The sequence below is a fragment of the Boleophthalmus pectinirostris genome, unplaced genomic scaffold (genome assembly GCF_026225935.1).
Source record: "Boleophthalmus pectinirostris isolate CB_2022bp ecotype Guang Dong unplaced genomic scaffold, ASM2622593v1 HiC_scaffold_2, whole genome shotgun sequence".
Classification (NCBI taxonomy): domain Eukaryota; kingdom Metazoa; phylum Chordata; class Actinopteri; order Gobiiformes; family Gobiidae; genus Boleophthalmus; species Boleophthalmus pectinirostris.
In genome coordinates, this window is record NW_026571152.1 from 4,477,981 (window position 1) to 4,504,089 (window position 26,109).

The window sequence follows — 26,109 nt, forward strand, 5'->3', positions numbered from 1 at the left end:
ACTAAATCCTGCTGCATGGACGTGTCTCCTCGTCTTCTATCAATAATATTTTTTATACGGTTCAGTAAAGTCTGGGCTTTTTATTTTCTTTTAACAGACAAAACATCTTATGTCACGATGTCCGAGTCTTTGCTTCTCTACAGCAAATCAAGTAATCCAAAGTATTCAGATTATGTTACTCACTTTAAGTAAATTTAAAGGATTATGTTACAAACTACATTTTGGGGTATGTAATCTGTAATCTGTAGGGGAATACATTTTAAAAGTCACCTTCCCAACACTGTATATATAACAATTTTTTTTTTTCTTCGGGTCCCAGGAGTTTATGACTTGCATTAAAAGAACAGACAGACGAGTGTTAACATTTTCCACTTGTTTATTTGAGTTGATACAGTACAGAGGCTTTTTGTTGAGTAGAAATATCCCCAAATGTTTGAATTAAGACATTTTTTTTACAGTTTTGAGAAAATCTTACTGATTTCATAACACACGTGTCCTTACAATGAGATGATACCACTTTGTTCACAACAAGAATGGCATTTAGCGTTTTACAGTTTTTCTTACATATTGGCCAAAAGTTCTTATGCAACAATTTCAAAATGGCTTGATCACCAATAAATACACGTATAAAACACAATGTAATAGTACATTTCATTGTAAAAAAGATACCGAAGGCACAACCACAACTTCTACCTTGGCAGTCCAGAATCCCATTCAAAAACTCGCAGTAAAAGCCAATAATGAGCCTTACCCAAAATAACACTTAAATAACATCATAATACTACTACTTAATATTATTATTACTGTCATACCAAAATCCAGTCAAGTCTTCCTATGATTAGGCCTTATGCGAACAGATATGCACCAATAATTCCAGTTTGGGCAGATGTTTTTCTTTCCTTTCTGTCGGTGGAGCGCTCATGTCTTGGTACGAAGGTCATTGGACAAATTAAATATTGTTTTTAATCAGTCAGAGTTTAGCTTTGGAAATGTTACACTGACCTACATAGATAGAGACGTGACTCAGCAGCCTCAGAAGTGGGTAGTGAGGAGCTGGCGTGAAATTAAACAAATAGATCTGAAGTACAGATGGTTGTATTTTTAGTACATTACTTTTACACACTATGTTCTAGTTGTTCGGTTTCACAAGTTTTCTATTGTGACACATTAAGAAAAGGTAGAAATGTTTCCCTAACTGTCAAAAATAGCCCCAATTTGCTCATTTGTGTTTTGTCAAATCTAAAAAAATATATTTTAAGGCTCTGTTTCACTTTTCTGGCAGAGGTTCTGTTGAGAATGTTCCACAAACTTGTTATTGCAATGTGACAGAGAAGTTTAATGCCATACTGTGGAACATTCCAGGCAAAGTAACAGCATTTCTATTGAGCAAAACATGTGGGACGCCCTCCACCAAAAAGGTTACACAGTGCCTCTTTAACAGTTCCTTCCTTTGTACATTTACAGGTGAACAATGTTATTTTGAAGTAAGAGTATTTTGAAGTGCCAGCTCTACCCACTCCTGGCGTTTAACTGTTAACCAAGACAAGAGATGTACCAAAACAAAATTCATTTCGTCTGAGACTTCAAGCAAGGAAGTTCTTTTCTGCCATAACATAAAGCAATACGTTTCTTATATTTTGTAAAATCAAAAACAGAAGCATAATAGAACAAAATACTAACATAGTATAATTTTCTCACTGTAAATCCAGTTGACAATAAAATGCAATACAAAATAAAAATTGGCAATAAAATGCAAAGTTATAATACGTTTTTTTGGAACCCAGGACCTTTTCGAACACACGGAGGATTCCCATTGGTTCAAACATTCAACAGTATTCACTAGGGGGTCATTGGTTTTCTGTGTTATTTGGTATTTTTGATGATGTCACCGAGTCTTGTCCCATATTTCAACTCCTGATGAAATTTGTAACGCAAAAATGTCCGGGCCAAGACGCGGACACTGGAATGACCCTGCAAGCTGTACAAACAGCCTCTGGCATCTCGGGCTGGAGACAAAGTAAAACAATGTCCTACAGATAACGCTCAAATCATGTCGTTCTCTGCCCGGAGGGATTCTCAGGGGGTTTCAAACGGCGGGGAGCCTACAATAAGTCATGTGCACTATTTCTGAAACTTTATGTCCTGCTTTAGACTTGCTTTAGACCCAGTGTAGACTTAGATGGTGGTTTAGTTCATGTTAAGAGCTGCTTTTGCCAATTTCTAGTCCTGCTTTAAGTAATGGGTTGTCCATGTTTAGTACAAGTATATATAGAGCTGATTTAGTTGCAGTGTTGGGAGTAACATGTGATAAAAGTAACAAATTACTGTAATTCATTGCTTTTTGCTGTAACGCAGTAATGTTCAGCATTACAGAGAAAAAAGTGGTAATATTTGACTCGGTACAAATGTCAGTAACGCACGTTACAAAGCTTTTTTAACCTGGATTGAAGTGGTGAGTTTTTTGTTTCTCTTCATACAAATTCGCTAAAATCACCGCAATATCAGCAGCAGTGAAACGCCGGAGACGCACCCGTGTAGACCCTGATCGGGAGCGAAAGGACCGACGCAGAACGTCCATGGAGCTAAACACAGCTGAGGGGGTTCTCTCTGGGGCGGTCCTAGTTTCCAAGTTCTAGTCCAAGATTAGTCCTGGTTTGGTCCTGATTTAGTCTTGGTTTAGACCTGGTTTATACCTGGTTTAGACCTGGTTTAGTTCTGGTTCAGTTTTGGATTAGTCCTGGTTTAGTCCTGGTTCAGTCCACAGTTCAGTCCTGGTTTAGTCTTGGTTTAGACCTGGTTTTGTCCTGGTTCAGTCCTGGTTCAGTCCTGGTTCAGCTCTGGTTTAGACCTGGTTTAATCCTGGTTCAGTCCATATACGGCGCAAAAGTTCAGCATCTTCGCAGTTACTTTGTTCAGAGTAACTTAAAAGTACTGCAATAGTCGTAAGTCATAAATAACACATTACAGTTTTAAAGTAACTTGCCCAACAGTGTTTAGTTGTACTTTACAGCTAGTTTAACTATAACATCTGAAAACATGACAACAAAAGATACACTATTACTCAAAACAGTTTTTGGAATTGGCGTATTCCCACTTTAGATTTGGTAAAATTCTGCTTTAGGGCTTTTAGTTCTAGTTTAGTCTTGACTTGATATCGCTACATACTTTAAAGCTGGAACAATACAGGCTGCAAATAATTCTAATATTCTGCAACACTTTATTATTTTTGGATATATCGTACGCTATGTTCTCGTGGATGTTTCCCAATTCAAGTCTCAAAACTCCAAAACACTTCACTTCCTGATCAATTCTTTGGTAAAAAACAAAAACCTTCCGCCTTCCCTCATGTCACTTACTAAACTCTTACTACTCTACATTACGATTCTTTCAAAACGCTCACAAAGTTCCTTCTTATCTCTGCACAATCCATTGCGTCCTTCTATATTATTTACACACTGTGAACCTTCTACACGGCAAAGAAAAAGCAACGTAAGATAAAATAACTTGCATATTCTAGACGTTTTAAGCTCCTTTTGAATCATTTTAACCAGAACAATTTTCTAACGCTGTTTTCTCAATGTGTGCTCATGAATCTAGGTCAGCCAACTAAAAATACTTATTGAAATTGTGAATACCAAGTCAATTAATCTCATTTAGGTGCTTTCTTTGCAGTACTGCTAAAACTCTACTCTCTCTCTCTCTCACACTCTAATGAAAACAATAGCTGACTAATGGTGCTTGAATGGTATAATGGACTCACATACACAGCTGGAGGGCACAGCTACACGCACCAGCACCACCACCACCACCACCTGCACCTCAGTGATAAAATCTACACAGCAAGCCAGAGGAATGTGCCTGGTCATCAGCAGCACACTTTAAACCAGCAACCTCATGTGGCATTTCAGCAAAGGTGGTGCACGTTAAGTTACTAGACTAGAACACTTTTGCAAAACTGTGCAGCCTCTGAGCACAATGCAGTTTCAGTTTATATCTGCAGTGACGTTACTTTTTGGCTACTCTTCCCATGTCTATGCTACATATATTTTGGTTTAAAAAAAAAAAAGATTTGGACAGTTTATGTGGTTTATATGTTACAGTTTTAGTTTTAATTTCATTGCATCAAAACTGAAAATGGCAAATTGCTTCTATATACCATTTTTAAAAACACATATTCATGTGAACTACTTGACCTACTAAAGCAGATATTTTGGTTTCTCCTCCCCAATTTGGATCAAACATTAACTTATAAAAAACAAAAAAATGGCAAAGACCTTGTGTAACTTTGTCACCTATACCATTATTTTTTTTTTTTAAAACAAATATTCATTTGAAGTAACACTTGACCTACTAAAGCAAGTATTTTGGCTTCTCTTCTTCAACTTGGGTCAAGCGTTAACTTATGAAAATCAAAAAATGGCAAAGCACTTATGTTTGTCACCTATACCATTTTTTTTTAAACGAATATTAATTTGAAGTAACGTTTGACCTACTAAAGCAGATATTTTGGCTTCTCTTCTTAAATTTAGGTCAAACATTAACTATAAAAAACAAAAAATGGCAAAGTGCTTGTGTTTGTCGCTATACCATTTTTTAAAACGAATATTCATTTGACGTAACGTTTGACCTATTAAAGCAGATATTTTGGTTTCTCTTCCACAATTTGGGTCAAACATGAACTTATAAAAAACAAAAATGGCAAAGCGCTAGTGTTTGTCACCTATACCATTTTTAAAAAAACAAATACTCATTTAAACTAACGCTTGACCTACTAAAGGAAGTATTTTGGCTTCTCTTCCTCGCCTTGGGTCAAACATGAACTTATAAGACACAACATATCTTTGGCACGAATAAAAAGCCGATAAAATATCAATGGCGTTTGCGTTATCAGGTATCGCCTTGAAAACGTGCAAGGTTAAATGCCGGGAGCATTCCACGACTTTGAGAATGTGTCTGCGAGGTTATTAGTAGGCTACTCCTCTTAAAACATGTTCAAACCAAATAACTTTAACATGACAAAGTAAAAGTAGAGCAGAAAACTTAATGAGAACTGTTTAAACTTTGACCCCTGATGTGTAAAGCTATCGCTGTCCGCGCGCTAAAAGGTCCTGGGTTGGCTTCCACATTCATAAAACATAATCAAAAACACTGGGGGCGTCCTGGCTTCAGCTTGGAAATGACATACATAATTGAATTTGTATGAATAAAAAGGCACTTCCTATATATCCCCTTATATTTTACATAGGACTACACTTTTATAATGATACTAATATAGCCGCATGTTACATCTGCAGACTTAGTTATAGTTAAAATGAGAATATATAGAGAAAAGTTATTATATATGTCAATTCCAGCTTCCAGTAGCCTAAAAGCCAGTCGCCCTCCAGTTTAGCACTTAACCTAACAATTAAAAGCTACAAAACTTTAATAATAAATAATCAGCAAAAGTCAGATATTTTTGGAACAAGACCCTGGTTTTTGTTGAAGTAAAGATCACAAAAGCGTAATGTGTGTGTGCTCTTAGTGAGTTTTTTTTTAAGGTGCTTTTGTAAACTCAAGATTTTGGGCGGCGCACTACCAGTTGCTAAGTTTGTGGATCTAAACTTGCCTTCTTGCAGAAAATGTAAACATGGCGAAAACAGCAAAGTCTATGGGTGGGCCGAGCACGAGGAAGCGGTTTCCTCTCGCGTTCACAAAATCCTAAAAATCTGGTTTGTTCAAATGTGTGTTTCCATATTGTTTCCCGTCAATGGTTTTAAGAGGAACAATGCAACTTGTATCGATGTCTTTAGTTAATCTTGGAATTTGATGAGCTGTTGACTGATCTACAGTGTTGACATGCACAAAAACAATGCAACTTTGCTGGTTTCTCTGCTCTCTGGTTTTAATTTTTCATAAGACCACCAGCTAAACGTTGCAGTAAACCACAATTGTTAAAATTTCAAAGTTCAGCTCTTGGATTCCTTGGATGATTTTGTTGGCGAACTGGGAAAAGCTAGTGTGTGAGTAGATTTAAGGAGCAAAAAACGAACTTCAAAACACTTAAGCTGCACTGTTCCTCTTTATCCACATTTGGAAAACTTCCCAAAATAGGTGTATCCCAGTAACGCACTGGTCGTTAATGCCATTCTCTTAGTAAACACACATATGCCCATCATAATTCTATGTTATCTCTGCCACCCAGTCTTTATAATGTCTCTATGTGAGGTTGTTGCTGATGTCTAGGGCTTGCTGATAAACCTGAGTCATATCCTCCAGGTCTCCCAGCAAAGAGAAGCTGCCGTTGTCCCCTGGCGAGCCTTTGGTCTTGGCACTTCGGCTTATTTTGGGACCCTGTAGCGGTGGGGCGGCCTGGAAACCCTTAAAATTGGCGAGTTGGAGGAGGTTTTCGGCCGATACGCACGCTCTGATGTTGGGATGGCAGTGAGGGGTTGACGAATGCCACTCTGCCCCGCTAAGAGAGGTGGGGGACAGGGAGAGGACGCTATCCTCCCCTACGATACTGGAGGGCCGACTCTGGCTTCGCGACAATCCTGCGTCAGTTGAGCTCGCTTGATCGGCTAAAGCGCTGACCACCGCGGCCGCTCCCGATGGTAACCCGCTGTACGTCGAATACTTCCCGTTTCGCTTCAAGATCCCCTTCCTTCCCATTCGCTCTTTTTGGCGGAGATGTGGCCATTACGGACATACTGGCGCCTCCTAGCAGCTCAGAGGACTCGCTACGCTCTGGAGATGAGTAGTACCCTGATTCCCGTTGTTGGTTGTTCTTTAAAATGCCCTTCTTTGGCATTGAGGGCACCATTTTGGCAGGCGAGCCCCCTCCTAGTGTTGGTTCCTCGTCATCTTTGTCTGGACTTGAAACCTCGTCCCCTCCTTCGGCTTGTTGCGGCAGTGCGGTCTGACCCAAATCCACATCATCCAAGTTCACGCTTTGCTGCTCTTCGGTCACCCTCGTCTTCAGGATCCCCTTTGGCCTTTTAAGCCCCGGTTTATCCTCTGCTCCACCGTGGGACTGTCCCGTTTCTACATTCTCCTTCTTGGATTTCTTGGGGCGTTGGCGTAGGGGTATAGCGGGGGCGGGCTTGGTGGTGGCGCCCCTGGGTTCAGTGCGGTTTTGCCAGTCGATGAAGCGGGCGAGCATGGGTGAGCCTCCGTGATCTCGCTGGGTGTCGCAGTCACAGACGCTGTTCTTCCAGCCCCAGTTGACCCACCAGTGGTTAGCGATGTCCTCCACTGTGGCTCTGCGCTCAGGGTTCACCATCAGCATCCAGCGAATCAGCCCACGGGCATCTGAACACACACAAGACGGTACACGATATTCTACAAGTTTGTACTTCCATCATGCACTAGGCAACGTTTCTCGTGGAGAGTCTGCCAGCTGCTTTTTTTCCATGGAGATGTTATTGCTTAGTTTGGAATGTTACACAGAATGGCATTAAATTGATCTATCTCCATGGAGACAAGCAAAGGCAAGTTACAGGTTAGATCTGTGGAGAGCCAACCCCCCACACAGTAAGAGTATATGTTTTTGAAGGCAACTGTGAGCAATAAGAATGTCTGCAAATGGGATATATAGGTTTAATGCCATATTGTGAAACATTGCAGCCAAAGCACTAACATTTCCACAGAGAAAAACAGTTGTTGGACCATCCACTTTAACAGTTACAGCGCACCTTTAATGACAGCAGCGTCGATCGCACTCAGTTGTACAGAAAGGTTAAACTCTGCTTTACCTGAGGACTGGGTGGGCTCTTTGTACTCTCCGTTGCTGATCTGGCGAATGAGGTTCTTGTGGTCTCCTCCATCAAAAGGCATCGTCCCATAGACCAGAGTGTACAGCAGCACCCCCAGAGCCCAGCTGTCCACCTGGAGACATGAGAAGACACGGTTAAACCTTCCAGATCTAAAGGCAATTTTAGTACATTTGTCCTCGCCTGAATGATTTTCTTAATGTTGCTATAAAAACTCCCCCTTTTACCCCCTAATGTTATGCATCCTATTTTTCAGTACAATTTGCTGCTGTAGTTGTGTCATGTGGCTATAATAAAAGCTATAGGACCAGAAATACAAAAAATATTAAATAAAATAAAAATAAGCAATATAAAATTCACACTCAAACACACAGAAAACATGTATAAACAACTTTTTGGACATTAAAATATGCTTAATTTAGGGCCTTAGCTACAAAAGAGCAAAATATGAAGTCTGTAAGTAAACTCAAAATATACTTATTGCCCCAAAACAAAAAACAAACAAACAAACAAAAAAGTGCAATGGTCCCATGACTTTCCTGGTGTCAGTCGTGGAAACAGCTGGTGTCAGGTCCAGGACACAGAGCCACATCACTTCTACATTTCCATGATGTATATTACATTAGGATTTGTACATCTTGAGTGAAATTAACCTTTCAAATAAAAAGTACGCAGCAATTACGCAGACAAAGATGTGTAATTGTAAATTTATCTGAGAAATAACTGCACTTAGTGCAGCTTTTTCAGTTGTTACAAACACAGACCAAGCCCCCAGGTTCCAAAACAGTCGCCCATTCAAGTCAATGGGTCGAGCTCAATGGTGCATGATCCCAGATTCACCTTTAGCCCAGTGAGGTACTTCCGGTGGCTGTGGGCCGACCGAGCATGCTCTTTTCTCTTGCGGGCACATGCCAATGCACGCAACCCGGCTCATGTATCATGTGACCGATTTGACCAATCAGAGTGAGAGGAGCTAGAGCAGAGCAGAGCGGAGCCGGAGTTAACGATTATACAGTGTTTTTTTTAAGACAACTGAAGGATTTTAAACTTAGAAAAAGTTTATCATCTAAAAAGAGGTAAAAATCGCCAACAAATCTGACATTTTAGAAAGTTGTAGGTCCCTGTCAGATGAACATGAGCAGTTTGTGATTACATTGCCTCTATGAGAAAAATCTTGTCTCGGCCCATGGGATTTTTTCCGCTGAAGCTCCAGTGAGTCACTACGTCAACTGGAGGCAGATACAAACACCAACACCCTCCAGGTATTTTAATAGATCCATGGCACAGATGCTCAGAGCATCGCCCGTTTTGACTCACTACACTCTTTGGCAAAGTTTGGGCCAATCAAAATGGATGGAGTGCATGAGTTTGACGGAAAACAAAGTTCCTACTGGACACTCGTTTTCCCTACGTCATCACACAGTGCAAGTTAAGTTATGCACGATTATGTAAAACATGTCCGGCGGTCTGGAAGGGTTAAAATACTCACGTTTTCATGCTAGTTCAAGTTCAATAAGTCCAGCTGCATTACATAATACATGTTCTTGCTTTTGTTTTGTTTCTTTTTTCATTTTGCATTGTTTCATCCCTTTGCAAGTCACTCTGGTTTGCAGTGCAGGGAAAAGTACCCATGGAGTAAACTAAATACACTCTCACCAAACCACCACATTTCCATTGGAGTAAATGCTGACCAGTTCCCCTCAGCAGACGATCATTCACTCTTACACAACAACTGTTAACATTTCCCAAGAATTGATTGTACTTTAGTATGGATTTTATGTCAGATGCCCTCCCGCATACACAGGCACTGGGTCTTGCAGCGGACAACGTTACAAAAATAGAGCGGCAAAAACAACTTCAGCGCTCTTACATAAGCTTTATTACTGCTCTATCTCTGCCTCACTTCAGCCTGTTATGCGTTTGATAAGCTTTCGAGTTCAGGAATTAGTCACTGCCTTATGTTACCTTGACAACTAATGACAAATGACAGAAGTCTGGTGGGAAATCGCCTGTTTCCATACGAGCAGCAATCCTCTCTCCCTCTTTGCTCCTTCATGCAGAAACTAGGACTTTTCGACCACCAAACGAATGCAATGTGGCTTCCTAAGTAGGCTGTTGCATAAGAGGTGGTGTGTGTCTGGGCCCTGCGAGATAACCACAGGGGACAGTGTGGGAGTGGGCTAATGACTGGGTACAGGCCCCAGATCCCGGTCGAGATGACATTCAGTGATTAGCGGGTGCCCTTTAAATGTGCATGTGCAGATATGAGACAGGAGACGGCTGAAGGAATGCTGTTGCTATGCTATACTGCTAAACATACTTTAAAACTAATAGATTTAGACTACAAGGACTGTATACCAAGACAGGCAGAAGTAGTCTAATGGCAAAATAAGGAAGAGCATTTGAAACTTTTTGGAAAGCACAGAACTCTAACAACGCACGGGCTCTATCCTGCAATGGTTACAATATGTATTTATTTATTTATGGTCACCAAGCAAACCAGTTGGATAGTATTTTATGCAAGATGCCCTTCCATTGACAAGTGGATAATAAGGGTGAAGTTTCTTAGTGAAAGATACAATGACACAGCCTGATTCATCAGCCGGTTTCACTTCGTAGAAACCGTCTGGCCTCGCAGCATTAGAATTAGTTCACCCAACAGTAGGCGGGTACTTTTTTCATTTAACCAATCACTGTTATTTGGTCGTGACATATGTAATGCGCCAAATCCCATAGGAAGAAGGACAATAACGTCTTACCCTTTGATAAAATTCACCAAACATTCTCTTTGTTCCAGCTTTAAATCCTCGATCTTGGGAATTGTTGCCAAAACAGAGTGTCTGGCTCTTCACTGATTGGTCGGTGCGCGGTCTACAGCTTCCATGGTTCTTGTAAATTGTCTAGTGTATTCTGATTCCTGACCTAGTTGCTAGAGAGAAATGAAATTGAGCCTGGCTAAGAACGACACTGCTCTGTGTGAAAATTTTAACAGATTTGGGATTTTTCTTATGACTTTACTTATTACATTACTTATTTCCACAATATATGTTCAAAGACTAATGAGCTACCATCTCCACTTAAAACGTTTAAAAAAAAAAAATTCTACAAAATAAACTTACAGTCTTACAGTTAAGAAATACTTAATAGTAGTCCATCTCCAACTAGGTCCAAAAGAAGGACTAGAACTAGTGCCAAAAGTTGATACTGAAAATATCACATAGACACAAATATATTTCAAGAAAGTTTTCCAATGGTCTGGATTAGGAGTGTGCAAAAATATTGAAATATCGATATATTGTATTGTTTAATGTGATGATACAGTATCGATATCATGGACTGTTGTATCTATTTATCACCAACAGTAATTTTTTATATATTTTACTAAATAATTTTGTTACAGCAACAGTTTTGTTCAGAGGAAGGAAACTCGTTTATGCGACACTTTTGACATTTTCAGTTTTGATGATTAAAATATTTGTGTTTCATATGAACTTTAGACAAGAAGTAATTTAACAAAGACTTTTAGTGTCACATCCATGATATAGGCTTTTTTTTTTTATTGAACCATATTGAATTGATGCGAAATATATTGTATCAAACCAAAAGTGCACTGTATGGAGGTATGTATCGTATTGGCAACTTCTTAATCATACCCAGTCCTACTGCTCTGTGTGACATTTGAAACTGATTTATTTAAACAATATATGTTCAAAGACTAAAGAGCTACTCCACTTAAAACTTTTTTTTTTTCCCACAAATTAATCTTACAGTCAATGAAATACTTCAGAGTAGTCCATCTCAAACTTTTCAAATGAAGAGCAAATAGACTTTCCATGTACCACAAGGTTTAAACCAGGGACTAGCAGGTCCAAAACATGACTAGACCAGGTCCAAAACAGAACTAGACCAGGTCCAAAACAGAACTAGACCAGGTCCAAAACAGAACTAGACCAGGTCCAAAACAGAACTAGACCAGGTCCAAAACACGACTAGAACAGGTCCAAAACAGAACTAGACCAGGTCCAAAACACGACTAGAACAGGTCCAAAACAGAACTAGACCAGGTCCAAAACACGACTAGAACAGGTCCAAAACAGAACTAGACCAGGTCCAAAACAGAACTAGACCAGGTCCAAAACACGACTAGACCAGGTCCAAAACAGAACTAAAAGTTGAGTCAAAAGTTGATACTGAAAATATCACATAGACACAGATATTCCAGAAAGTTTTCCAACAGCCTGGATACAAATGTAGTAAAAGACGTCATGGTAATTAAAGGAACTACTTCCTATTGTTCATCATTGACCATGTACCACTGCCATGCACCCGCACCACAGTTTGAGAACCACCGCCTCAGAGCACTGCCTTGTATTTGATTAGTGAGACTGCATCGGAAGGGAAAATCAGATAGGAGCTCATTAGGGAGAGTGTACTTCCTCCTGGGTCCGTACTGAGAATACTGCAGCGTGTCCCCGTCCCTGTTCCCATGGGCCAGACTCCATTGTTTTGTCCCTTGTTCTATTTTCGTCGCAGATGTTTGCTGTAATTTTGCGGCCTCACCCAAACTCACTTCTGTAATTTTGATAGAGATCGGGATCTGGGCTGCTTCTCCTTTTAGCACGCGGGAGAAAATTACAGTGATTTATGCTAAATTGAATGCTTGGGATTTGAGTGTACAAAATCAGGCATTTCGCTGCGCAACTATGTTTTTGTGTCACTTGCGTTTTCTTTGGTGACTACGCCCAGAAGTTGGGGAAATACCGGAGAAGCAATGCCTTTTTGGGAAGATAGAGGAGTTTTTATTTTACCAAAACTATTCCGTTGGTTACTTGCGAAGACCTCAAGTACCATTATGTGGTTCTGGAGTTCATTCCTAAAGACTTAAAAGAAGCACAACTATCCTTGAGTAGTTTACTTCAAAGTTGCCAGGCATTTGAAGTAAGATATGTCATAAACTGCTCGGTTGTATAGTCACAAGAATGGACTCCCTTCAGCTAATCCCATCAAAGAAACCGAAATTAAACCTAAGATTAGACTAGAAAAAAAGTCCATCAGAGATTTTATGAATGGGCTATTATATAATACAGTAGTGATTTTCAAAGTTTTCACAACAAGGGTTAAGGTAATGACTGGAAAATATTTGGCTTTCCAAGAACTCGCTTCAATGGGATAAAAATAACGGAGAATAAATCAGCAAGATTTGTGCAAGGCTATTCCAGGACAACAAACACTAGGCAAACTAAAGATCTAAACCAGGACTTACAAACGGACTAAACTAGAACTAAACCAGGACTCAACAAAAGACTAAACTAGATCTAAACCAGGACTCAACAAAAGACTAAACTAGAACTAAACCAGGACTCAACAAAAGACTAAACTAGAACTAAACCAGGACTCAACAAAGAACTAAACTAGAACTAAACCAGGACTCAACAAAGGACTAAACTAGAACTAAACCAGGACTCAACAAAGAACTAAACTCGAACTAAACCAGGACTCAACAAAAGACTAAACTAGAACTAAACCAGGACTCAACAAAGGACTAAACTCGAACTAAACCAGGACTCAACAAAGACTAAACTAGATCTAAACCAGGACTCAACAAAGGACTAAACTAGAACTAAACCAGGACTCAACAAAAGACTAAACTAGATCTAAACCAGGACTCAACAAAAGACTAAACTAGAACTAAACCAGGACTCAACAAAAGACTAAACTAGAACTAAACCAGGACTCAACAAAAGACTAAACTAGATCTAAACCAGGACTCAACAAAGACTAAACTAGAACTAAACCAGGACTCAACAAAAGACTAAACTAGAACTAAACCAGGACTCAACAAAGGACTAAACTAGAACTAAACCAGGACTCAAACAAAGAACTAAACTTGAACTAAACAGGACTCAACAAAGACTAAACTAGATCTAAACCAGGACTCAACAAAGGACTAAACTCGAACTAAACCAGGACTCAACAAAGACTAAACTAGAACTAAACCAGGACTCAACAAAAGACTAAACTAGAACTAAACCAGGACTCAACAAAGAACTAAACTAGAACTAAACCAGGACTCAAAAAAGGATCTAAACCAGGACTCAATGAAGGACTAAACTAGATCTAAACCAGACTAAACTAGATTTAAACCAGGACTCAACAAAGGACTAAAGTAGATCTAAACCAGGACTCAACAAAAGAATAAATTAGATCTATACCAGGACTCAATGAAGGATTAAACTAGAACTAAACCAGGACTCAACAAATGACAAAACAAAACAAATGAACAGAAGTAAATCAGGATTCAATGAGGTGTTACCCAGGACGAAACTGGGACTAAACCAGAGACCTCAATTGGCATAATCCAGAACAAAATCTGGACCAAACCAGACCTACAAATGGGCCAAGTCGGGACTAAAAGGGAGGTAACTTAAATAACACAGCAGTGTTTAATAATCTTCTCTAAACATGTAACAAAACTTGATCGACCCCCATTGACCACACTATTGTAAGACGCCTGTGTACCGCTCATGTTCCCAGTACTGCAGTTTGAGAAGTACTTCCATATTGATTAGTATTCTGTAAAAGATTGTCACCTCTGGGCCTCGATACGGTCTTCCATTCACAATCTCAGGTGAGGCGTAGAGCGGGCTGCCACAGAACGTCTGCAGTAACTTGTCCTTATGGTAGAGGTTGGACAGCCCAAAATCAGCAATCTGGAAAAAAAGTGCATTTATTTATTGGTCCATGAAATGAAGGAGTCTGACATTTTGAGACAAGAGAGGAAGAGACGGCGAGACAGAAGAGGGACAGTGAATATACGGTACGGAGGAGATGTATTCTAAATCTTACCTTGATATTACAGTTTTCATCCAGTAGCACATTTTCCAGTTTCAGATCTCTGTGCACCACCCCATTCTGAAAACGATCATCATTGATTAGTCTTGGTTTAGACTTTATTTAGTCCAAAAAGTCTACTAAATTATGCAGTCTAGGGTAGGAGGGACTGGCTTGTCAGACAACTAGTTCAGTCCTGTTTTCAGCTTGATTTAGACCTGGTTTAGTCTTGGTTTAGTCTCTGGTTTAGTCTCTGGTTTAGACCTGGTTTAGTCCAGGTTTAGTCTTGGTTTAGTCCTGGTTTAGTCTCTGGTTTAGATGTGGTTTAGTCCTGGTTTAGACCTGGTTTAGTCCAGATTTAGTCTTGGTTTAGTCCTGGTTTAGTCCTGGTTTAGGCCTGGTTTAGTCTCTGGTTTAGTCCTGGTTTAGTCTTGTTTAGTCTCTGGTTTAGACCTGGTTTAGTCCTGGTTTAGTCCTGGTTTAGTCCTGGTTTAGTCCTGGTTTAATCTTTGTTTAGTCTCTGGTTTAGTCTTTGTTTAGTCTCTGGTTTAGTCTCTGGTTTAGTCCTGGTTTAGTCCTGGTTTAGTCTTTGTTTAGTCTCTGGTTTAGTCTCCGGTTTAGTCCTGGTTTAGTCTTTGTTTAGTCTCTGGTTTAGTCTTTGTTTAGTCCTGGTTTAGTCCTGGTTTAGCCTTGGTTCAGTGTCTGGTTTAGACCTGGTTTAGTCTTTGTTTAGTCTCTGGTTTAGATCTGGTTTAATCTCTGGTTTAGTCCTGGTCTGGTCCTGGTTCAGTCCTGGTTCAGTCCTGGTTTAGTCTTGGTTTAGTCCTGGTTTAGTCCTGGTTTAGTCTCTGGTTTAGACCTGGTTTAGACCTGGTTTAATCTTGGTCTAGTCTGGGTTTAGTCCTGGTTTCGGCCTGGTTTAGTCTCTGGTTTAGACCTGGTTTAGTTCCACATTCTGTTCTTGAATATTCGACTTTTAGTGAGCCCTCAGTCAGTTGTTGTCTCGTTCTGGGTTCGATCACATTTAGTCCTGGTTTTGTCCTGGTTCGGTCCAGTTTTGGTTTTGCTCTGTCTATTAACACATCATTCAAAAAATCAGCACCGTGTTGTAGACTGATTTATGATGCCACGAGTCGTACTAAACTCCCGTAGGAAATCACTGCAATCTGTTGATCCTATTTTAGTCCCGGTCTGTCTTGGTTCCCTGCGTGACATCTGGTGTAATCCTCCAGATTCATGCGTCATAAAGATGAGCCTGTAATTACTGTTTTAATGATTTATGTTCCACTAAATGTACACCAAACTCTGAGCCCAAGTCTTTCTCAAAGTGTGCTATGTCAAAACCTCCTCTTTTTCCTGCTTTTTTTAATTAGTTCAGAGTTAGTGCCGTTGAAGATGAGTTACAGACTGAGTTTAGGTCTTGCTTTAGTCCTGGTTTAGTCCTGGTTTAGTCCTGGTTTAGTCCTGGTTTAAGCTACTACTACTACTACTACTACTGCTACTACTACTACTACTACTACTACTACTACTACTACTACTACTACTACTACTACTACTAGTAGTCTTGGATTAGTCTGGGTTTAGTCCTGGTTTAGACCTTGTTTATTCTTGGTTTATTCCTGGTTTATTCTGGGTTTAGTCTTGGTTTAGTCCTGGTTTAGTCCTGGGTTTAGTCTAGGTTTAGTCCAGGTTTAGTCCAGGTTTAGTCCAGGTTTAGTCCAGGTTCAGTCCTAGTTTAGTCTGGGTTTAGTCCTGCTTTAGTCTGGGTTAGTCCTGGTTTAGTCTTGGTTTGGTACTGGTTTAGTCCTGGTTCAGTCCTGGGTTTAGTCCAGGTTTAGTTCTGGTTTAGTCCTGGGTTTAGTCCAGGTTTAGTCCAGGTTTAGTCCAGGTTTAGTCCAGGTTTAGTCCTAGTTTAGTCCTAGTTTAGTCCTGTTTTAGTCCTGTTTTAGTCTGGGTTAGTCCTGGTTTAGTCCTGGTTCAGTCCTGGGTTTAGTCCAGGTTTAGTTCTGGTTTAGTCAAGGTTTAGTAGTGGGTTTAGTCCAGGTTTAGTCCTGGGTTTAGTCCAGGTTTAGTCCAGGTTTAGTCCAGGTTTAGTCCTGGTTCAGTCCTGGTTCAGTCCTGGTTCAGTCCTAGTTTAGTCCTGTTTTAGTCCTGTTTTAGTCTGGGTTAGTCCTGGTTTAGTCCTGGTTTAGTCCTGGTTTAGTCCTGGTTTAGTCTTGCTTCAGTCCTGGTTTAGTCCTGCTTCAGTCCTGGTTTAGTCCTGGTTTAGTCTGGGTTAGTCTGGGTTAGTCCTGGTTTAGTCCTGGTTCAGTCCTGCTTTAGTCCTGCTTTAGTCCTGGTTCAGTCCTGCTTTAGTCCTTCATTTCTCACGTCACACGTTACAGTTCTGCTTTTCACTGCTTTAATCTTTAAAATGAAGAGAAAAATAATGACATTGTTTTAATGTGTTTGGAAATAAACCGGCAATTTCATTCATCTAGATTCTAATAAATAAAAAAGATTTGTACAGAAACAAAGTACTCATTTGGAGAAGACTCAATACTGGAAAAAGACAAACTGGAACTTGAGTCGTTTTGGATATCAGAACTAGTAACAAAAAGTGACGAAAATGAAAGTGCATTGTGAAAAGAAAAGAAAAGCAGAAAAGATTATTGACATGTGTTGTTGAAATGTGTTTCATGAGCAACAGAATTGAGTTTGAAATGTCAGTAGTTGCAAATATACGACACGACACATGATGCTTTTCGATGTGGTTGTGCTCTCGTGGGTGTGGGTGCGAGTGCGGCGCTGGGAGCGGGGTCTCTGTGTCGGGCTGGAGCCGTACACACACACACACACACACACACACACATCCGCACATGTGTTTGTGTCGGTGATTCACACAGCCCCACCCACACCACACTGTGATTGTAACTATGATTCATTTTGACTTTACTGTTTGGCCCCCCACCCTCACTCTCCCTCTCCTCCCGTCTCTCCCTCTCCATCTCTCTGCACCCTTCCCTCGCCGTCTCTCTCCCGACGCCTCCCTTTGACTTTTTCTATCTCCACCCTCTTTATCGCTCTCTCTGTAGACAGTATCACTCCTTCTCTCTCTCCCTCCATCTCTCTATCTCTGTATCTCTCTATGACATCAGGCCTTTCTCCAGCTGCTAAACTCCTGGAGCAGCACATTTGACCGGAGTGAACAGTTTTTTTTGTTTTTTGTTTTATTCCAGACGGTCGTGCGGCTCGTGACACTGATGATCTTCTAATGACACGAACGAGACTCTGTGGACGTGCTTCACAGATCCATGACTCTGTGCTCATGTGCTTCTGTCTGCGCTGGACGACTCACCGTGTTCACTACTTTTCTTGTTTACTACTACTACTCCTACTACTCCTGCTACTATTACTACTCCTGCTACTATTACTACTCATACTACTCCTACTACTACTCCTACTACTCCTATTACTACTACTACTACTCCTATTACTACTACTACTACTCCTGCTCCTACTAATACTATGACTACTACTACCACTCCTACTCCTATCTCCTATTACTCCTCCTCTTCCTCCTCCTACTCCTACTACTCCTGCTACTACAACAGCTACTACTACTACTACTACTACAACAACAACTACTACTACTACTACAACTACTAACTGCTAACTACTATCTACTACCTACTACTACCTACTACTACTATTACTACCTACTACTACTACTACTACTACTACTACAACAACTACTACTACTACTACAACTACTAACTGCTAACTACTATCTACTACCTACTACTACCTACTACTACTATTACTACCTACTACTACTACTACTACTACTCCTACTAACTACTACCTACTACTACCTACTACTACTACTACTACTCTTGGTTTGGTCTGATGTACTACAAATATAGGCTAGGCTACTACTACTACTACTACTACTACTACCACTACCACTACCAACTACCACTACCACTACTACTACTACCACTACCACTACTACTACTACTACTACTACTACCACTACTACACTACTACTACCTACTACTACTACTACTACTACTACTACTACTACTACTACTACTACTACTACTACTACTACTACTATTACTACTACTACTACTACTCCTACTCCTGCTACTCCTACTCCTACTCCTACTACTACTAGTACTAATAGTAGTCCTGGTTTGGTTTAGATCTCGTAAACTCCTTATTTAGTCCCTTTATTAGATAGTAGTGTAGTCTTGTGTACTCTTGGTTTAGTCCTGTGTACTCCTGGTTTAACCTTGGAGTAGTCTTGGTCTAGTCCTGTGTACTCCTGGTTTAACCTTGGAGTAGTCTTGGTCTAGTCCTGGTCTAGTCCGTGTGTAGTCCTGGTATAGTCCTGGATTATCCTTGGTATTTACTACATCCAGTTTAGTCCAGGTGTAGTCCTAAACTGATGTTATTTATACTTCTATTCCAGTTTTCTGCTTTTCAAGTATTGACCAATTTATTTTTCCAATATGCTGCTCGAAAACCCACATTTCAATTTTTTTCATTTTTTTTTTTCATTTCTAAATAAAACGTTTTGAGAACCTCTGGACTAAAATCTTCCCACATACTCGGCCTTGGTTTTCTAGTCCAGTGCATTCCTATGTAACACTAACCATGCCCCTCTAATAGAGCGGCCTATAGCGGCGGTGGATACGGCCGTCTTTACCCAGTCTGCTGTTCTTGGCACGGCCCGACGGGGAGGCATGTGTTTTTGAGTGAGACGAAACCCAGGCTCATTTAATTCAGGCTTAGACTCCGATTACGCTGCTCCCAACACGCACTGTATCAAACCGCTCCTATCTGTCGACATGGTGATAGATGTCCTGACATAGCCTCCAAGTGTTACCGGAGGGACGGAGGGATGGAGGAGGAGGAGGAGGAGGAGAGAGGGACAGACAGAGAGAGAGGGAGAGAGAGAAGAGGGTGCAGGAAAGAGAGGGATGGATAAAGAGAGAGAGAAAGGGGCACTCTAAAATGTCAACTTCAATTCTACACTTCATCAAGTTCCTTCAAAACTGACAAGACCGTTTTGGATGCTGTTTGGAGCTGCTGTGAGGGGCTGCTGCTGGAGTCCTGGTTCAGAGCTTGTTTAGTCCTGGTTTAGTCCTGGTTCAGTGCTAGTTCAATACTGGTTCAGTCCTACTTTAGTCCTGGTTGAGTCCTGGTTCAGCCCTGGGTCTTAGTTTAGTCATGGTTCAGTCCTGGTTCAGTCCTGGTTTAATCTTGGTTTATTCCTGCTTTAGTCCTGCTTTAGTCCTGGTTCAAGCCCCTGGTTGAGTCCTGGTTCAGTCCTGGCTCAGTCCTGCTTCAGTTCTGGTTTAGTCTTGGTTGAGTCCTGGTTGAGTCCTGGTGTAGTCCTAGTTCAGTCTTGGTTTAGTCCTGATTTAGTCCCGGTGTTGTCCTGGTTGAGTCCTGGTTGAGTCGTGGTTCATTCCTGGCTGAGTCCTGACTGAGTCTTAGTTTAGTCCTGGTTCAGTCCTGGTTTAATCTTGGTTTATTCCTGCTTTAGTCCTGGTTCAAGCCCCTGGCTGAGTCCTGGTTTAGTCCTGGCTCAGTCCTGCTTCAGTCCTGCTTCAGTCCTGGTTTAGTCATGGTTCAGTCCTGGTTTAATCTTGGTTTATTCCTGCTTTAGTCCTGCTTTAGTCCTGGTTCAAGCCCCTGGTTGAGTCCTGGCTCAGTCCTGTTTAGTTCCTGGTTAGTCCTGGCTTCAGTCCTGGTAGTTCAGTCCTGGTTCAGTCCTGGTTCAGTCCTGGTTCAGTCCTGGTTTAGTCTTGGTTTAGTCCTGGTCGAGTCTGGTCGAGTCCTGGTTCAATCCTGGTTTAGTCTTGGTTTAGTCCAGGTGTAGTCCTGGTTCAGTCCTGGTTTGAGTCCTGATTTAGTCCTGGTTTAGTCCCCGGTTGAGTCCTGGTTTAGTCCTGGTGTAGTCCTAGTTCAGTCCTGGTTGAATCCTATTTGAATCCTGCTTGAGTCCTGGTTCAGTCTTGCTTTAGTCCTGGTTTAATCTCGGTTTAGTCCTGCTTTAGTCCTGTTAGTCCTGCTTTAGTCCTGGTTGAGTCCTGCTTTAGTCCTGGTTGAGTCCTGGTTCAGTCCTGTTCTTACCTTGTGGCAGTGGTGCACAGCGGAGACGATTTGTCTGAAGAAGTGTCGCGTCTCTCTCTCGCTGAGGCGCCTCCTCTCGCTGATGTAGTCGTACAGCTCTCCTTTACTCGCGTACTCCATCACGATCACGATCTTGTCCTTGTTCTCAAACACTGCAACACAACAACACACGAGCTTTTATCAGATCTGCCGTACTTAACCATCGCCAGACTCTTCACACAGACAGACTTTTTAAACACTGACCGAAACAAAACACAGAAAAAACAAATCCAAATTTAGAGCAAAATACTTGGAACACAGACAATTACACAGCATGTTGTAAAAATATTTCTTAAGCAATATTTGCACAGGATTAGTATTACCTGTGGACCTTTGGTGAATTGTAATAACTGTGGAGGATTCCTGAGATCTTAACCCCGTGTGAATGTGCCATGTCTGTAATTTGTAAAGTAAAAATTACGACTCAAATGACCTACTATATTTAGCCAAACACAGACGTCCGGTGGTAATACTAGTCCAGGGTGAATCTGCGTCTCAGTGTTTGTTGTGGTAATTGCACCTTTTCTATCTCTTTCCGGCTTGAATATAGAGGCTGTGGTAGAAATTTTGATTAGCAGTTTTGAGCTTTTTAGGGGCAAATTCTAATACAGCCCCGTGTCGCACTATATGTAAACCGATCTGCAGAAACGCGAAGAGGCCCAAGAAGAGAGCGATTCTCTCAAGATGACGGCCGGGATGACATGTGGAGCAGAAAGCGGTAAGGAACATCTGAAATAATATAACTAACTGGACTATATCCTCCATATCGGGGGGCGGGGGCGATCTAGTGCCCGCGAGATCCCCGTCCAGTCCTGTACCAGTCCTGGTCTAGTTCTGGTCCAGTCCTGATCCAGTCCTGGATTAGACCTGGTTTAGTCCTGATCCAGTCCTGGTTTAGACCTGGTCTAGTCCCGATCCAGTCCTGGTTTAGACCTGGTTTAGTCCCGATCCAGTCCTGGTTTGGACCTGGTTTAGTCCTGGTTCAGTCCTGGTTTAGACCTGGTTTAGTCCTGATCCAGTCCTGGTTTAGACCTTAGTTTAGTCCTGATCCAGTCCTGGTCTTGTCCTGGTCCAGTCCTGATCCAGTCCTGGTTTAGACCTGGTCTAGTCCTGATCCAGTCCTGGTTTGGACCTGGTTTAGTCTTGGTTCAGTCCTGGTTTAGACTTAGTTTAGTCCTGATCTGGTCCTGGTCTAGTCCTGTACCAGTCCTGGTCTAGTCCTGCTCTAGTCCTGGTCTAGTCCTGGTCTAGTCCTGGTCTAGTCCTGTACCAGTCCTGTACCAGTCCCGGTCCAGTCCTGATCCAGTCCTGATCCAGTCCTGCTCTAGTCCTGGTTTAGACCTGGTTCAGTCCTGGTTAAGACCTGGTTTAGTCCTGATCCAGTCCTGATCCAGTCCTGGTCTAGTCCTGGTCTAGTCCTGATCCAGTCTTGGTTTAGACCTGGTCTAGTCCTGTACCAGTAATGCTTTAGACCTGGTTCAGTCCTGGTTCAGTCCTGGTTTAGACCTGGTTTAGACCTGATCCAGTCCTGATCCAGTCCTGATCCAGTCCTGGTCTAGTCCTGGTGCAGTCGTCTTTATACTAACCGCCCTTCCTATTTTTAGCGCTGATATTAGGATGTATCCGTGGAGTTCCCAGGTTGTACTTGGGCTTTAGAGTACATTATATTCCACTATGCTAGTCACACATCAAAGTTCAAACATTAAAAAAAAAGTTTATTGTCAATTCTTTATACAAAACATATGAAGAATCGAAATTGTGTTTGTCACTCCCCAGTGTATAAATAAATAATAATAAATGGAAAAGTCACAGTGTTTTGTGTGACATCCACGGTGTATGGGAATGGGCGGACATATTTCTTGTTGTTCTCGATGTTCATATCACACATGTCTGTGATTATGTAAAGGTCTCCTCGAGCCATACCCCCCCCCCCCCCCCCCCAAGTCCCCTTTAAAGATCTCCAACAAATTCCACAGAGGTGTACATTACTGCACATCTTAAAAAGCTTACATCACCCTCGCCCCACCTCATGTGTCTGCTCTCTCCACAACACTGAGACGAGGGGCTGAGAAATCTGACAAGATCTAACCTCGAGAGAGACCAGACGAGAGAGAGAGAGACAGAGAGAGACGAGTGAGAGAGAGACGAGAGAGAGAGAGAGAGTAGAGAGAGAGAGAGAGAGAGAGAGAGAGAGAGAGAGAGAGAGAGAGAGAGAGACAGAGAGAGAGAGAGAGACGAGAGAGAGAGAGAGAGAGAGAGAGAGAGAGTAGAGAGAGATTAGAGGAGAGAGAGAGTAGAGAGAGAAGAGAGAGAGAGAAGAGAGGAGAACAGAGAGAGACAGGAGAAATACAGTAAAGAGAGGAGAAAGAGAGGACAGAGAGGAGACTGGGGAGAGAGAGAAAGAGAGAGAGAAAGAGGGAGAGAAAGAGAGTAGAGAGAGAGTAGAGAGAGAGGAGAGAGACAGAAGAGAGAGAGGAGAGAGAGAGACAGAGGAGAGAGGAGAATAGAGAGAGAGACAGGAGAAAGACAGGAAAGAGAGGACAGAGAGAGAGAGAGAGGAGAGGAGAAAGAGAGAAGAGAGAGGAGAGAGAGGAGAGAGGAGGGAGAGAGAGCAGAGAGAATAGAAAGAGGAGAGATGAGAGAGTAGAGAAGACAGAGTATACAGAGAGGAGAGGAGACAGAGAGTAGAGAAAGCAGAGAGATAGAGGAGAGAGAAAGCAGCGAGAGGAGAGTGAGAGAGGAAAGAGAAGAGCTAGAGGAGAGAGGAGAGAGAGGATGACCCGTGTCGCCCTTGTGCGGTCAGGTAATGGCTTTAACACCTTGTAGAGAAATGTGTTTAGCAAAGCACTCAGAGCCTGAGCCTGCTGTAAAGAAACACTGCACTTATGGGAAATCCTCTGTGCACCAGTCTGCCATGAATGCACAGGAGATCCTCTACTCTGTACGGAAGAAGATCAGGAAGGCTGCAGAAAGAAATGATGATAATAATATAGATTGGAGATGCACAGATTCATTCCTGGTATCAGATATCAATTCAGTCGATATCCTGGTTGGGCATATAAATAAAAATGATAAATATCTGAAGTAGGGGTGGGCGATATATCGATATTTTAAATATATATATTGTTCGCTCGTGTCTCCTTCACTCCTCACTACCGTCGTGAACACCGAAAGTTGGTGCCAGTGAAACGCTTCAAGCACCACGAACCTTTTCCACCATTTACAGACAAAACCACCAGCAGCACATCCTCATATTCCACCGAGTCACGTCCTTTAGCCTGAAACAAACTAAACGAGCTGAGCTGCATGAGAAGTGCTGTTTATGCAAATGAGCCATGCGCTTAAGTTTCGTTTCTGTAAAATGTAAACACACGTGCGCAAAACTGCATTAAACACATTATAATGTCAAACAGGCTGATGTGGCTCTAGAGTCATTATGCTTTATATATTGTAAAGTTTATTTATGCAGAAGATTTTAATGAATAATCTGTTGCAGTGTAACTTGTACAATTGTGTTTGGAAACGTTGGGTTTGATCTGCAGTGGATTGTGGGATTAAACCTCAGAGCTTCTTATGCTGGTGAGGAACATGGATCTGTTAAAATAAGGAACATCCTGAACTTCTTCTGCTAAATGAGCTCATGGTTCTGGTTCTGGTCTGGATAACAGAGATAATGCAAAGATGAGCTTGTGTTGAGTTGTTTTATTTATTTTTATCCTCTTAAATGTTCCTATATGAACTGCCGAACTCTTACACTTCAATTTAAAAAAAAAAAAAAAGAACTTGTGGAATTTGGCAGATTTGTTTTTGCAGTTTTCAGTTTTAGGGGGTTATTTTTTTCTTGAACATATATCGAGATATATATCGTATATCGACATATAGAAGAATATATCGAGATATATTTTGTGATCCATATCGCTCAGCTCTAATCTGAAGTGAAAAGGCTGGATCGGTGCATCTCTAGCTATGGAATTTGATCCATCGTCCAAGAGCTCTGTGATATTGTTTTTTTTCTGGCATATTCCACAGTATGGCATTAAAATCATAGACCCAAGAAGCTGATGCCACCAGGCCAAGTAACAGGTCAGATCTATGGAGAGGCACACCCACTCACAGTAACAGTACAAGTATTTTTTACACCAACAATAACACGTGTAATAGAATAAATGTAAGATAAATACAGGTAGAGTTATTGTGTTTACATCAGGCAAAACAATAACGTCTCCATGGGGATGAGCAGGTCCCACACCCTCCACCTGAAAAGTTACATAGTGCTTCTTTATCACCATAATACACCAGACTTGGCCAAATCCAAACAGGTTATCCAAGTCCTCAGAGTGAAATGACATCATCGAAGTTATGTCATGTGTTGTACCCGTGTTCCCACAGCACCGGGTCACTGGGGGTCAGCTCCTCCGCTGTCTGCACCCTTCACTGGGCACCTTCCTCCTGTGTCCCGTCCCTCCTCTTTCCTGAGCCCACCCCCCGCGGCCTTTTAAAGATTTAATCCTTTTTACGAAAACACACAGTCGCTGAGTGAAGCTCATTCTCCATTATTGTGACTGCTGGGAAATCACAGGCAGGACAAGCAAAACACACAGGCCTTTCTAGTTGCACCTAAAATAACAAAACACGATTTTTTTTGGCTTAATCTTTACAAACTTGAAAAGGGAACGCAGACATTTATTCTGCTGCAAGTGACCTGTCAATATGTGCTCAAATCTAAATCAAGTCTAAATGTATTCAACTGGTGGCTCTACCTCATCGCCATCAACTACTGCTTTCCCTGGAATGTTTCACAGTAGGGCATTAACCTCATCTAGCTCCATGGAGATAAACACGTGATGACACAAGGCTACGTTAAGTCAGATGTCTGAGGATGTGACCGCGCTCACAGTTACAATGCATTTTCATGGTATGTTTGAGCAATATAAATGGGACAATAACATCTCCATGGAGACAAGAAGGTGAAAGAACTTCCACCAGAAAAGTTACGTAATGCACCTTTAAGATTGACGTTTATATTAATGACTACATCTCCATACCCACACATATACTGTTGTGTTTTGCTATAGGGCCACTTCTCGTGTTCCCCACAGTCCTCTGAGCTCCGGGCTTCAATTATTACCTGTCTTATGTAATGTGTGTGTTTGAGCTTGTTGGGTTTAAACAGACCAAATCAACTGACACAGTGTGAGTGTGTGTGTGTGTGTGTGTGTGTGTTGTGTGTGTGTGTTCACAGGACATGGCCTGAACGTGCACTCATTAGCACCTATTGTGCTGGTTCTTCTCTGTGACAAGAGCAGGATTAAATGTGCGGGGCAACGGTGAGGGAAGTAGGTCAAACCAGAAGACAACCGTT

At 41.6% G+C, this 26,109-nt stretch overlaps 1 protein-coding gene across 1 annotated transcript in view; it reads right to left on the reverse strand.

Moving 5' to 3' along the window:
- Window positions 1-373: 373 nt before the first annotated feature.
- nuak1b (NUAK family, SNF1-like kinase, 1b) overlaps window positions 374-26,109 on the reverse strand; it is a 59,930-nt gene continuing 34,194 nt past the window's right edge. Inside the window, 6 exon segments of the mRNA XM_020925348.2 lie at window positions 374-6,654; window positions 6,656-7,290; window positions 7,734-7,866; window positions 14,342-14,461; window positions 14,598-14,663; window positions 20,709-20,860. Of these exon segments, the coding sequence (XP_020781007.2) occupies window positions 6,199-6,654; window positions 6,656-7,290; window positions 7,734-7,866; window positions 14,342-14,461; window positions 14,598-14,663; window positions 20,709-20,860 (1,562 nt within the window). The 3' untranslated portion in view covers window positions 374-6,198.